The sequence below is a fragment of the Bufo bufo genome, chromosome 1 (assembly GCF_905171765.1).
Source record: "Bufo bufo chromosome 1, aBufBuf1.1, whole genome shotgun sequence".
NCBI lineage: Eukaryota > Metazoa > Chordata > Amphibia > Anura > Bufonidae > Bufo > Bufo bufo.
Window position 1 is genome coordinate 799488646 of NC_053389.1, and position 15644 is coordinate 799504289.

A 15644-nucleotide genomic window follows, 5' to 3' on the forward strand; every position below is an offset into this window, starting at 1 on the left:
GGTCCGTTGAAAACTCAGCTAATGCACCATTTGTCATCCGTGTCCGTGGTTCCAGTCCGTCAAAAAAATATAACCTGTCCTTTTTTTTTTTTCACGGAAAACAGTTTGCGGACCCATTCAAGTCAATGGCACCGTGAAAAAACGCGAAGGCACACAAGATTGTCATCCGCGTCAGTTTTTTTTCCTATCATTTGCATGGCAAACTTGACTTAGGCTACTTTCACACCTGCGTTAGGTGCGGATCCGTCTGGTATCTGCACAGACGGATCCGCACCTATAATGCAAACGCTTAGATCCGTTTGCATTACCATGAACAAAAAAAAAAAAAAAAAAAAATTTTTTTTTTTTTGTTCAGGATAATGCAAACGGATCCGTTTTGACTTTACATTGAAAGTCAATGGGGGACGGATCCGTTTGAAAATTGAGCCATACTGTGTCAACTTCAAACGGATCCGTCCCCATTGACTTACATTGTAAGTCTGGACGGATCCGTTTGCCTCCGCACGGCCAGGCGGACACCCGAACGCTGCAAGCAGCGTTCAGGGGTCCGCCTGCTGAGCGGAGGACAAACGGTGCCAAACTGATGCATTCTGAGCGGATCCGCGTCCACTGAGAATGCATTAGGGCTGGACGCTTGTGAGACCCTTCAAATGGAGCTCACAAGCGGAGCCCCGAAGGCTAGTGTGAAAGTAGCCTTAGACTTTTTTTTTACTTTCCTTCATATCTGGTGATCCTCCAAAAATAAAGGAAGATACACGGAAACAAAAACGGAAACGGATCAACGGAACCCCATTTTGCAGAATGGAACCCAACAACGGTCGTGTGCATGAGGCCTTAGGGTGATGCAATCAAAGTTTTTTTCCCCACTAACTTTCCCTTTTATATCCCTGCCTAGCCCAACCTTTCCATAATTACCTGGTTGATCAGATGGGGGGTTCTGGGGCACAGATCGGGTCCTGGGGCAATGATGGGTGCTGGGGCACAAATGGGGTGATGCTGGCTCAGATCCACACGTGCACTGCAGCGCTCCTCTCTCCTCCGCTCCGGGACACAAAAGGAGGAGAGGAGCGCTGCCAAGATTTGAATCTCCCGCCCGCCCACCTACCAATCAGAGGCGATCCTGAGAGGTGATGTCACCATCACCTCTCAGGATCGCAGGATGGGGATTGGTGGGGTAAAATCACACCACCGATCACCATCCTGTTCCGGGTTATCAGGTCCTCAGAGACCCGAATAACCCGGAAACACAGAAAACCGCATGTCTGAATTGACATGCGGTTTTCTGCGTTCACCCACGAAGGGGTTACAGAACCCCCCGGCGCATCTAGCCAAGGTGCCTGCTCAATGATTTGAGCAGGCACCGGGTTCCGATCACCGCCGGGCGGCAGTGATCGGAACTATACATGCCGTACCGGTACGTCATGTGTCCTTAAGTACCAGGACAACATGCCGTACCGGTACGTCTAGTGTCCTGAAGAGGTTAAAGATCATGGAGAAAGTCAACATGAGAGACTCACAAGGCAACTGTAAGAAAAAGAAGGAGAGGGGAAGCTGGAGAGGTGGAAAGTTACGAGACACCTGGAAGAGTACAGTTTTGTAATGAGCGACCATATACTGTAGGAAGTTGGTCAGTACTTGTTAGAAAAAGCTTTTACACTGGGCATGAATAATCACATGAATGATTGTTCATTATGTGCGGTTGTTAATTTACATTATTGTTTTTTACATGGGGTGATGCCCTGCTGGCAAACAGTAATTTTTATTGCCACAGATAAATGTTCATTTGTCAGCAAAATGCATGACATTTGAAAAGGGGCAGTTACCAGGAACAAGTGTGCCTATGAACATTCATTTAGCCAATAATCTCCCTGTGTAAAAGGCTTTTAAGAAGAAAACAGACAAGAGGAAAGATGCAAAATAATTGGAAGAGTAAGAAGAACATAGAGAGGAGTAAAGTTATTAGATAATTGGAAGAGTAAGAAGAACATGGAGCAGGAGGAAAGCTATTAGATATTTGGAGGAGTAAAAAGAACACGGAGAGGAAAGAAATGAGACAATTGGAGGAGTAAGAAGAACATGGAAGAGAAGAAAGTTATGAGACAATTGGAAGAGTAAAAAGACCATGGAGAGGAATAAATACATTAGACTATTGGAAGAGTAAGAAGAACATAGATACAAGTTACTGTATGAGACAACTGGAAGAGTAAGAACATAGGATGAAGCATACAAGACAATTGGAAGAGTAAGAAGAACATGGAGAAGAGGAAAGTTACAAGACAACTGGATGAGTAAAAAGTATATAGATGAAAGTTATGGACAAATGGAATAGTAAGAAGAACATAGTATGAAGCTTACAAGACTATTGGACGCGCAAGGTCAACATAGGGAGGAGGAAAGTTGGAGACAGCTGAAGAGTGGTGAAAATTTACCAGACATTGAGAAGAAAAACTATAAATACCAAACAAAAACAAACATGACACGTTTTACAAAATGGAGAAGGTTTAATGTTCTTTATTGAACGATGCACATACAAGGCTTGTTCCTCATCAGCACACATTGAAGGGAAGGCCTCATTTTCTTCTTTTTAATAGTAGTACCTGGGTCATACAATAGCTTTGGGTTCCCGGATCTGGGCTCTGTCAGTTGTAAACTTTTAGTCTTTCCCTTTTCCAGACAAACCATTCACCTTTGAAACTTGCCTTGGAGGACCCAAGTTCTAAGGGCTTTGGTCTTCAAGAACGTGACTGGTTTCTGGAACCATTGTAGAGGTGAAGTCATTGTAGATAAATATAGTTTTGGAATCTATGTATATATCTTTATCATCTGTGATATAATATAATACTGCATATCTTATGAATATATTACGAATGTAGGTCATTATTTTATATGGAACAGTGAGGAAACCTCTCAAATTATCCAAGAAACATCAAACTGATGTAGTGAACACTACAGCCCCATAATTTTGGTAACAGCCCAGCTCATCGAGATGGCATACATTTAGATGTAATTCTCCTTTACATTTAAGGAAATGGCATGATTGTTACATCTTAGAGAATGAAAGCTGAGATCTGATTGGATGTTATGGGAGCGTGTTTATCAACCCACTCCGTTATTTTAAAGGGCCTTGTCTCTTTTCTGTGGATGATGTGTAATAACAAAAATGCAGACAACAAAATAAAAATATCATGTGCACATAAAATAGTGGAAATGCACATACAGTACGGACATAAAAATGCTTAGATTTGTAGTCCCCTTGTAGCCGGAGAACCAGGGTTAGATCTTTATGATGTCGCTAGTGAGGAATTAAGTGCATAAAAGGTTGGGCTAGACCATACGTTACATATGGCTTCCAGCAGATCTAAGGAACCTGTGGATTTCTGCAGGAACCAGCTGAGGGCGATGAGGCTTAAAGGGAAAGTCCATTTCAACTAGAGCTCATAAGGCTGATCAACTGAAGTGCTAGAAGGTTTCCCACTGTACGACTAGAGCATATCTCAGGTAGTATGGCTGAGGATGTGTAGCACTCAAGGTGGTGTCTCTGTCACAGCGTGTGGCAGATGTAAAAGTGAACTTCCCCTTTAACAATGGCAGCAGAGGCATTGTAGACACACATCAAATGGGATATGACAGGTGAGAACTGCAGTACAGTATATTCTATGGGATGGGGCACGTTGGCCCTCTTCTGGCAGGTGCCCCATGGCACAGGGCCCTGGCAGAGGGGGCGACGTTCACAGCATCACGAATAAATAGTTTACATGTAAATCTCCCTCCATATATATATTATAAATATGTATATATTCTATATATTTATATATATTTATATCTTTATATCATCGAGCACTATATACAGATGGACATGCGGACAAGAGGGATCACAGTGTCATACAGGGATATCCCCCCCCCCCTACCACACAGGGTTGGGGTGGACTTTGGGAGACATACAGTACATACAAGGGGCAGAAACAATCACGTGACTTGCGTGTGTGGTATCGTATTAATGTCCTTACATGTGTCTTGCTCTTTAAGACATCACACAAGAAGGGGCGGTAAGGACACAAGTGTCTACAAAACCCCTGAATCTGTGCAGTGGCGTTGTGATGATGTCATAGTGATGTCACAGTTTATTTATTTTTTGCTAGAAGAGCAGAGGAGTTGATTCGCTAATGTCATAGTGAGGTCACAGCTCGCTGCAGCGCTCCTGCTTGCTGTAATGGTCAAACTGGTTCTTCCATCGCATCATGTAGGCGCTCCAGCGATGGAATTCCACCTTCCACTGCCGCTCGGCTTCATCGATGTTATCTGTTAAAGGAGGAGGACAGCAGGAAATCGGAGAGAAGAAGGGAGGGGAAAAACAGCATAAGAAAGGCATAAAAAGATGGCTGAGAGAAGAGGGAGTATCCCGCCATTGTCAACTTGGTTTTCCAGAATCTCGAAGGGTAAATTCGGCATCGGCACTAGAGCAGGGGATGTATCATTGCACTACTAAACAGATTTTTGTTATTCAGGACTCTGGAAAAGTAGAGTTGTAATTGCTCCTAAATAGTCTACAAAATAGTGGTCCACATTTTGGCTATATTAAAGGCTCTGATAGTGGGGGGGGGTATTTACTTATGAAAAGGTTGGGTCGTTAGCGGGGACCTGTATATGGACTTTCGGCAGCCGAGAACTCCAACAGTCAGCCTTTTAATTAGCATTAACATAATGGAACATGTAGTCTCACAGCTGCCCCTCCTAAATCAATTTTGTAGAAAAATCTGATTAATAGTGCAGGCTGAGCTGGGAATTGGAATGTTGGGATTACTGTGAGGCCGCTCGGAACAGCTGGTTTCTAGAGATACAATGCCTGACGACCACAGTCTAGAACATCCTTAGCAACCAGTCTCTTTAAAATTTCACAGGTCAAGGTGCATTATTAATCAGATTTTTGTGAAGAATCTTTTTTAAGGTTAGATGAAATTACGTGAATCGTCCAGAAATTATTTAAAAAAGCCTGTTAATGTGCTTTGTTTGGCAGTTATGATTTCCTATATCTCGTTAAACACATTTCTGGTGGGGAAGGGGCGTAATGCGGATAATGTCAGCAGACAACAGGAGCCGATTTATGGTCTCCTGTAGGACCTATGGGTGCGGTGATCGGCTGTGGCTTCTTATTATATAGCGTCTCTGGGGTTACCCTTTAAACAAAACATGTTGTGTCATGGCTTGTGGAGGTAAAGGCAAATATATTGGGATACTAGTGTAAGGACAGAGCAGATGAGAAAGAATAGGATATTAAACATGCATGTTGTTAACTTAAAGGCCATTTCCACCCAAAGTATAAAAAAAACTTACAGTAACACCCGGTGAATAGTTACTGGTAAAATTGGGTGACCCCCCAACGTGGGGGTCACCCAGCGTTCGTATAGTCCGCCATGGCAAATCCGCTTGTTAATATGTTATTGAAAGATATTTTACTGTGTAATTAGGTGGAACTGGCATTCAGGAGTCTGGGAGAGCTGGCAATGTAATGGAGGTCATTGGTTGTCACCCAGGATTTTTTTTGGTATCTTCATTTACTGGGGATATTTAAGTTACCAGGCCCATACTGTACTGGATTCCCTGGATCTTAAAAGGGATAGCTCACTCTTAAAAGCCTGTGTGCATTATGGATAATAGCTATCATTATAGAGATGATAGGAGACCTCTCCTGGGTGCAAGCCCCACCCTGGTTACAAGACTATAGTGCCATGCTGCATTGGAGGACCAGGAAAGAGGATTTTAGGGGTAACTAATAAATAGATAAATAAATAAATAAATAAATGGGCCCGATCCCTCAGCTATACATAAATGCTGATTACATCTCTGTATAAATACAATGATGAGGGTATAATTGCCCTTTAATTTGTGTTCTCAGGCCTGAGAACACCACTAAACCTGAGAAAATATCTATTCTAGACTCCTGGATCCACCAGAGTAGCTAATTTTTGAGGAAAAGAAAATCCTTGGTGACTACCATATCCTCTTCATCACACGGCAGAAAAATGGAAAGGTAGGTCAAGTAGGACCAAATATCTCCTCCGCTACCTGTCCATCTCCTCATATCTCCTCCGCTACCTGTCCATCTCCTCATATCTCCTCCGCTACCTGTCCATCTCCTCATATCTCCTCCGCTACCTGTCCATCTCCTCATATCTCCTCCGCTACCTGTCCATCTCCTCATATCTCCTCCGCTACCTGTCCATCTCCTCATATCTCCTCCGCTACCTGTCCATCTCCTCATATCTCCTCCGCAACCCGTCCAGCTCCTCATATCTCCTCCGCTACCTGTCCAGCTCCTCATATCTCCTCCGCTACCTGTCCAGCTCCTCATATCTCCTCCGCTACCTGTCCAGCTCCTCATATCTCCTCCGCTACCTGTCCAGCTCCTCATATCTCCTCCGCTACCTGTCCATCTCCTCATATCGCAGCTTCCTGTCCAGCTCCTCCATTATATCTGTTTGCTCACAGTGAATGGACATTTTTTTAATCTATATCTAGCGTTTTACAATCCCTCCTAATCTTCTGCTGAAGATTGCCTATGATGATACACTAACAAAGGACTAGGTCAGGTGGGATTTAAGCCTCTAGATGTAATAAAAAAAAAAATAGAATATCAGTGACTAGCTCGCTTTAACATGCTTCACGACTATCTCACCACTAGGTGGCGCTGCAATTTAGAAACAACATGATGCCCGACCATATAAGGAATTAAGATCACTATCTCTTAAAGGAAAAGGCATGCAGATTGATGATTGAGTGAATTGTTTTAGTTATTTAAAGAAAGTGAAATGGTTAACATAAAAAATAAAAGGCAAAAAAGTGAAATGTAGAAAAAAAATCTGAATTTATTGCAACGTATAAATAGAGAAATGGTCGATGGAAGGCGGTGCAGAACAGTTAGATGGATGGATGAGGAAGTGGAGCATGCGGAGAGAGGTTATCTGGGTGTTGGAGGTAGCGTTAATAGTTTTTCATGTGTTGGTCTCACTGTATGAGGAGGAGTGACTGTCCATTCGGGGTGTGAGAGGTGGGGGTTCGCTTTATGGCGTTTAATGCTGCACTGTAAGCAGACAGAGAGTGAGCAGCAGCAGGTAGGGGCTGTTTCGGGAGCAGTTCGAGCAGGGCCATCTGGTCGCTACAAGGGAGAAAGTCAAAGGTCAGATTAAAAAAATCCATATCACAGCCTCCCGCTTGTCGAAGGAAATCACAATGAAAACATGAACCGTTATATTTAACAATAATTTTTTGTTTCACATCACCAGAAGCGCTGAGAATTTTTGGCTTTTTAAACATTTCCTTTTATAGTGGAGAAGAACCTACACACATATTATAGCAGAAAGGATAATCCCCTAGTATATTTCTTTATCCAAGATTTCTCTTATAGTTTACACTGTGATCTATAGAAAATATGAAAATAATCAGTATATCGTACTACGTTCTTATACCCACGCCCCAGCAGTGGGCTGCCCCGATGTCATCTCCTTGACAACATTCTTTCACTCACTGTTGGTTTCATTTGTTTGCTGGAAAAGCAGAGCTGCAGTATAAAGCATGGGGACACAGCAGCAGCCTAAGCCTAATCCACCTAGGTGGATTTTAGGCTACTGGAAAGTAATAGGTGAATAGTGGAAAATTGATACTTTAGGGTGAAATTTCTCTTTAAATAACAGGGACTATGGGATAATGGGCATTCCTGAGGTGATGCCATCCCAGGACTCGACCTGATACCATCTGTGGATTCCTAAAATATCTTGGATGATTATATATAAATTATAACCGTGTTTGGGTCAGAGCAGATGTTAAAGATTGGGATGGCTAATGGGAAGACCAAATCCAAGTAGAAGGTTCTCCAGACCTTCAGTGACTACAGGTTCCAGCATGACAATTATGACACATGACTTTCCAAGATGGTGGAGAGATGTAAGGGGGATAGCATATCAAACTTAGTGGGGTCTGGTGCCCATAAGTCTTGAGAACGATGTAGAGATGGCTTCAGATGCATGAGCCGACCACATCAAAGAGACTTCCCTATAGCAAAATCCACAACGGGGCCCCTTACTGTTCTAGTTGATGTCATTTCTGCTCTCTAGGAGATCCCAGAGCCTCTTTCACCCCTTCTCAACACCCTTCCCATCCTCCAAATGGTATGAAGTTCAGCTCGAGCCATCGTCATAACAAATGGGGGGCGGGCCCCGTTTCTCAAGGGCCCCATAGCAGCTGCATAGGCTGCCCCTATGGTAAGTGTGCTCTGGCTTTATATAGAGGAACATTTCCAGATCAACTCATTGGACAGTTATGATATGCTTGAAATTTAGGAGAACCCTCTTGAGATGTTAGATGGTGGATGAGACAGACTTTGCAGCAAGCCATAAAGCAGTGTATTAAGAAAAAGCAGTCATCTGAGCAGTCAGAAGAAAGAAAGGTAGAAGATACAAATGTTAGATAGTACTTGGTTAGTACACAAGAGCCATGAAAGTCACGAGACACAGATGTTATGTACAGGTTAAGTGGATCTCATCATCATACATGGACTACTTTTCTATTATACTGCTGGAGACTAAATAGGCAGGTTAACTCACTGATGATACAGGAGGTCACAGTATATATACACACAGGAAGTTTGCCGATTGAGCTATGGTGGTGGATCCCACCCATTTTGACAGGGTTTGTAGAACATCTAACGTCTGCCAGGACCGCTTGCGAGTTATGTGCTGCTGGAGACTAAATAGGCAAGACCACACTACTAACAGGTGAAAAGGTAAGAAAATCTCTATACATGGTAAGATGGCCATAGTCATTAGACCTTTGTTGACAGAATTTACAGATAATCAAATGTTTCACAAGCCCGCACCAATGTCTTGTTTTACTGCCTGAGACTAGATAGGCTGGACTACACTACTGACCAAAGCAGAGATAAGCAGAGACACTGCAAGCTGGCTACTAGAGTTTTGATGGCAGGTCCCAGCAATAAAGACAGGATTTTGAGATAATCTAGTGTCTATGAATGTTGTGTGCAGGTCTTGTGTGCTGCCTGAGACTAGATAGGCAGGACTACACTACTGACAATAGCAGAAGCAGGGTTTGGAGATATGCTAGCATCTGTGAACTCTATGTGCAGGTTTTGTGTTCTGCCTGAGATTAGATAGGCACAGCTGACAAAAGCATAGGCTATCTAGACATGCAGGAAGCTGGTCAGACACATCCTTCTAGTTTTGACGGAATTTACTTACTATATTGTTCACAGTCTTCTCATGTCATCTGCTCAGCGAAAGATCTCATCTTTTGAAACACTATGAGCTTATGGGACCATTTAAGGTTAATTAGCCTTATTTATTGCAGCTGCCATAAAGCATAGGCAAGGTAGTGTCTACATTAAAAAGTCATGCATGCTCCATGTTGGAGTCAGAGGAATGGGTTGGTTTGGCCAGCATAAGAATGAATTTAGGTGGATGTCCACTCAAATTGAGTGAAAATACCATCTCCAACTGGTGGTTGGGATGAAGGTCTATGTCAATTAAGCAACTATCTTGTAGCACGTCTTAGAGGATAGCTCAATGTATATGGCCAATGTCATCATTCATTGACTGGCATGGACATATGATGATCCAAGTTCGTAAACTCTATCATACCTGTGATGTTGAGGAGCTTGGGCAGGAAGCGGTTCCAGAAGGTACACATTTGGATTCTTATTCCCTGCAGGTTCTGGGCAGGCTTTTGGTTCAGTGTTAAGTACCTTTGTTCTGTTGAAGTGTACACAGGCCATTTTGTTTGGCGGGAGTTACTATCATCATTAGGGTCCCTGGTAGGGAAATAAAAATAATTAGGTTGCACATACACAACGGAATGACTATTTCTTACTTCAATATTTTTAGTTTTAGTTTTGCACTAAATTTATATGGTGTTCACGCTCACCCAGTCCGTGCGAAGTTGGCCCAGTATCGCATCATCCGCCGAGTAAAGTCGGCCTCTTGTTTGGTGTATTTTAGTTTTGGATCCAGGGGAAGACCAAATACAAACTCAATCTCGTAGCCGTGTGGAACACCCATCCATTCCGGCCATGCAAGGTTGGATGCTCTTTGGTCGAAGTAATATGCATATACTCTGTTCCCAAACTCTGACACCTTTGCACCAAAGTAAGTTACGGGGCAAACTACATTGTGGTCTCCCACTATCTGGTCCATAGCGTCCCTGTTTTTAACTGGAGCATGTTCATCTGCCCAGTCTGTATATTGCATCACGACGGCTTCAAGAGCAATGTCATTGGCATGAGGGACACTCATCCTCACCCCGCCAAGGAACTCCTCCCGAGTGATCAAGCTCTCATTGTTCTTGCTGAAGCCAGGTGCTCCATACAGTAGGAAGTAGGAACCCTCATTCTGGTTGACACCTACAATCAGTGGGCATGGCTTAAACCGGCCCATGTTTATTAAAGTTTCAGGGGCTTCTGGGAAAAAGTCTCCATCCGCCACTGGAACAAAAGCAAAGCGAAAGACACTCGGAGCTGGAAGGACAGAAAACTCATTGTCAATGAGAGTCTGTGGTGTTTTTGTCCGGAGACAATTCAGAAGTTCTGTATCATTACCCTGCTTACAGTCTACCAGCTTCCCTAACAGCTCAGTCCGGCGCCGAGCCTCTTGGGGTGTAACAGTTGCCCATGGTGTGTTTGGTGAGCCACTCTGCAGTATACCTTTAGAGAATAAATGATGGCTACCTGGAGAGAGTACATGCATGCCAACAGAGGCACCCCCAGCACTCTCTCCAAAGATAGTGACTGTCCTAGCATCACCACCAAAAAATGCTATGTTATCTTGGATCCACTGAAGTGCCAAGCGTTGGTCAAATAAGCCCACATTGCCTGGAGCATCTGCACTTCCTGGTGTCAGTGTCAGAAAACCAAATGCTCCCACACGATAATTCATGCTAACTACTATGACATTTTCTGTGTGACATAGATAACGACCATCATAAACATCAAGGGAAGAGGATCCACTGTAGAAGCCACCACCATAGATCCAGACCATAACAGTTGCATTTTTAGGGCGCGGGTAAGGAACCCAGATATTAATATACAAACAGTCCTCACTCATGGGCCTATTAGGATTCCACATTTCCATCCCTGAGAAACCAGGATACAAGGTGTCAAAGTATTGGTAACATGCATTAGGATAGCTGGTGGCATCCCAAACATCACTCCATGGCTTTTTTGGTTCTGTCCGTCTAAATCTCAACTTGCCAAGTGGTGGTTCTGCAAATGGAATTCCTAGAAATCCGGTGACATGGCTGGAGAGGACATCTATCCTGGTACCTCTCACTTTACCCGAACGGGTGGTGACCAGGAGTTCCGAATCACTTTGACCGAGCACATGAGACAAGAGGAGAGAGAGGGTGCAGAAACCAAACAGCGTAAGTGACAAGAACTGCATGACTGGTCCTCACTGAAATTACCTGAGAAAGAAGAAAAAGAAAAACACAAAGAATCTACGTCAACTCAAGTTATGAAAGGACGACATGTAAACAAAACAGAACAGGAACCAAGAAAAAAAAAATTGTTATGATTTGGAAAGCGGACAATTTCTAAGAAAACACGAGAGGCCGTGAGATAAGAAAGGGGAATTTGTTGCAAGCTGATAGATAAGGAAAAGGGAGAACATAAGGCAGTGGAGCAGTGTCAAGAAGTTCAAGATGAAGATGGACAACTTTAGAAAACCCTGACAAAGGCAAGATGATGAATATAATCAGACATTCAAAAAATGTAACTGAAGGAGACCAAGACTTTAGCTCTAGCTATGCTTCTCCCTCCACTTTTCTCACCTTCTAGTCCTTTCTTTAAGATTGTTGTACCTTCTTCTCCTCCACCTTCTGTCTCTCTAGCCCCGGGAACCCTGCAACAGCTGTGATCTCACCATCAACAGGCAATGTGAAATGGAGCTACACAAGGTTTATGGAGAGCAATGGGATGGGGTGGGGGGGGGGGTGGATGGGGAGCGTAAAGGGAGGAGAATGTAGGGGCCTCTCTTATCATAGTTCACAGGGCTGGTGTACCCTTTTATCAAGGTCCAGGAAAAAATTTGAACAGATGGTAATGGTTAGGTTGTCCACTTTTCCATCACTGTTGAATGTGATGTTGATTTATCATGAAATATTGGATGCATATTTGAGCTAAAAGTGACCCTGTCTATCTACCTCATACTACCCAGACCTGTTAGTCTAAAGCTGTATTTTTGCACCATGGGAGGAGACCGGACTCACGTGAACATGGAAACACCAAACAAATTCCACATCATAGCACTACCCTTAGATAGGGTGCAACATGGATCCTTCTCAGCCCATGAAATACTCTACCATCTGATAGCCTACAAATGTTATGGTTTGTTTTACGTCACCCAACGTGAAGTGTACAGTGTCTACCTGGTGGGAGACCCAGGAGCCAGAGGAGAGTTTAATTTAAATGGAGAGAGTCCATGTAGCATACTACTGGGGATGGATCCTACAAAACCTCAACTACCAAAACCAACACCAGTCTTTTATAATGGGTGATCCATTGAATGATGTGGGTTTGGCTCCTGAAACCTTGCCAGGGCAAGTTTTGTTCAGTCAGATAAATGTCCGACATGTTGAATGTGCATGTTTTTTCAATGGGGCGAGGGGAAGAAACGCTTTTGTGGCAGACATATCATGCCCGAGAACATTCAACATACCCAATTACTATTGACCTCCAACGTCTGCTGTTAATGAAGAGTCAAAAGACCCCCCTTTCCATACACATTAGTTAGCTGAAACTGTGAAAATTGGACAATATTTCTCTAATATCTTCAGCCATCTTTATTGTCTCCCACTCTAGCACAAAAATATACCCAACAGGCCATATGTAAAGTGGTCGTAGACATCCTCTTAAAGGCCTCTTTTACACACTTCTTTTTCAGCGTTGCTTTTTTTTTATAAAGCTTCCCATGAATTTCAAACGTGGGTGAGATGTTGATGCTTAGGGCAGATATTATATTAATTTGGGCTTTCTTCCTCTAAATTCTCTGCTCTTGTCTGATAATCCAGAAAATGTGATGATCCTGCATCTATCAAGAATTTTAGATCAGTGGAATTTACATCCCAAGATTTCAAGATCCAAATAATAATAGTTTGGCAGGTCATATCCTTTCATATTATCCATGACACCCCCCCTTGACTACTCAGGAATCTCCCTTTGATGTCCTCAAATAGTGGTCATTTCACGGTGTGTGATTTCTGAGAAGCACTGACCCAGGTTACCCCCCAGCTACCCATGAATGTTTTTGCTGTCAGCTTCAGCTGGTGGTGGTAGGAGGGGGCTAAACAGAAAAAGAGACCGGGAGCAAGACATATCCTGCAGCTGTCTCTTGTCTATTTTGGGCGAGCTGGCAGATAACGTTTCAATAAACATGCATATATATACACTAACGCTGTATACGCCTCACTGCTCGCCGAGTGTACAGACCTTGTCGTTCGGGATTGTCATTTACATGTATGCCATTCGAAGGTGGTACAGAATTCATGAAAGCTGTCACTAGGGAAATTTTCGGAGATATCTAGGGGGCGCAATTGCCCTAAATAAATGGTTTATACAAATGCCATTCAGGGACAGAAGACATAAGAGCCACTCCTTGGGCATCTTAGAAGAAGAGGTTGAAAAAATCATAGAAGTATCATAGATATCATAGAGGCCTACTGATGATAAGTTAAAATGGTGGATCAGAACCCAGGGGCAATTGAAGCTTCCCTTTAGATTAGGGCATATAAAGGCGTGTAATGGCACCTGTTAAAATGATGTTCAAAGGAGCAGAAGAAGAAGTAAGACCCACTCCCTTGACTGGTGTCATCCAGAGGCGTAAATGGAGTCCCAGACCCTCCAATGTACGATGTGCCAAGATGTCTTCTTTTGAGGCACACAGGCCATTGGCCCCTCCAAGGAGCTAGAACACCTCTCCACCCTGGTGTCCCAGGGCACCTTTAATTTGATTTGACTGGGAGCATATAAATAAATTTATATTGCGTCCCTTGATTGGTATCTACTGGGGTCCTTAACAGTTCCTGGCCTAGATCACATCTCCTGGAAGCGCATACAGGGGCAAAAACGATCAAAACAATTATCACAATCCTTCATAGGTCAATCAATCCTTCTTGTCAGTCATACATCAAGAGCCAGGCACGCATGTTGAGCTTTCTATTGCAAAAGCACAAGAGTCATTAGTGCCTACTGTTGCTCAGTAGACATACGGCAATTAGCAAGATGATAGAAAACAGCAGCTTGTTAAGAAACAGGAAATAATTCACAGATAGGAATGAGGCTTGTCAAATCACCTTGCATGGTCTACAAGCTGTCTCATGGAAAGGGTATCTGTGTTGTGTTGTAGGCTGGAGATGTGTATATGAGCAGCTAGCTGTCAGATGGAGGCCTCTGCAAATGCATCACTAATTAGGGAAGAGTAGCAGGTCCCCTGCTTGACTAATGAAATGAATGAAATTGCTGGACAGGGAGCAAGAGGAGGGGGGGGGGGGGGAGGAGAGACACAGCATGGATGAGCGGGAGGGGAGGAAAAACACAGCCACGCAGAAGAATTGACAGGGTGTCATTCCAGAGGAGGTAATGAAGGTGAAATGACAAGAAGGAGCACTTGGGTTTAGCTTCAACTGGGGGCTTCATTCCATATCTACTCTATGGTGCTACAACTCAACCGCACGTCATCAGACACCATCAAAATAAAACGCCCAGGTATAGCAAACTAAACCTAAGAACTGGTGCCTACTGCCCTCCAAACCCTGGAAGCTATGAGCATCTTGGTGGACTAGCTGTCCTTTTCAGAGAGGTCACCATTGCCCTTATTTAGTCTAGTAGGACATATGGAAGCTCATGGCCACTAGAATATTCAAATATACTACAACGCTCATAACTCAGGGCATATATGGGGTGCAGAGGTTGTTGCACCTAGATTCTGGTGTCTAAAGGGTCTCAAGACCATCACCTCATAAGAAGACACTGGCATATAGTTGGCTGGGGGACTTGTTACAGATTTGGCATTGAAGCCCAGGAGTTTATGCCCTCTGCCAATACTTAAAGGGAGGCTAGACTTTGGAACCAAGGAGAACATATTAAGCATGCTCGGCTATCTACCAATCTGTCAGCTCTAGAAATCAACAAACTTGCAGAAATTTCATAGAGAAAAAACTGAGATCCCTCTCTCATCTAATCCTCTCCATTTTGGTGGGAACTGGATGAAGGGTTGGGCTTATAAAAAGGAGGAGGAGTCTTATCTTTGAGGACAACGCTGTAGAGGGGATTCCTGCCTCCCAGTCAGAGATTGGACCTTTTGGACTAATAATAGTAAGGACTGCAAGATATAATCAAACAAGACCAGCTAAACTCAATCAAACCAAAATACCATTGGCCAATAGTGGTCAACCAATCCCAGACACTGATGTGTACTGATATATCACTACTGTCTACCCAAGTACTTATCTATCTATCTATCTATCTATCTATCTCATATCTATCCATCTATCTATCTATCTATCTATCTATCCTGGATTACACAGACCACCCAATAATGTGAATGGGCACTGTGTAATACTTTACTTCCTCCTGTGGTGGCGCTGCA

General features: G+C 43.4%; 1 protein-coding gene and 1 long non-coding RNA gene across 5 annotated transcripts in view; both read right to left on the reverse strand.

Annotated features, from left to right (window-relative positions):
* Positions 1-2495: 2495 nt before the first annotated feature.
* ACHE (acetylcholinesterase (Cartwright blood group)) overlaps positions 2496-15644 on the reverse strand; it is a 45397-nt gene continuing 32248 nt past the window's right edge. For 2 of the 4 annotated variants that reach the window (XM_040415135.1, XM_040415134.1), the window contains exons 2-4: positions 9931-11463; positions 9648-9817; positions 2496-4299 (exon numbers count right to left, since the gene is read on the reverse strand). In XM_040415135.1, the coding sequence (XP_040271069.1) occupies positions 4178-4299; positions 9648-9817; positions 9931-11441 (1803 nt within the window). In that variant the 5' untranslated portion in view covers positions 11442-11463 and the 3' untranslated portion in view covers positions 2496-4177. Of the gene's footprint in view, positions 4300-6634; positions 7154-9647; positions 9818-9930; positions 11464-11829; positions 11944-15644 lie in introns of those variants that run through there. The other 2 variants (XM_040415133.1, XM_040415136.1) reach the window with 2 other exon arrangements.
* Positions 5231-6164, reverse strand: LOC120986511. Its single transcript, XR_005775690.1, has 2 exons — positions 5391-6164; positions 5231-5353 (listed from the first exon to the last, which is right to left on the reverse strand). It is a non-coding gene; the product is annotated as an uncharacterized LOC120986511 (long non-coding RNA).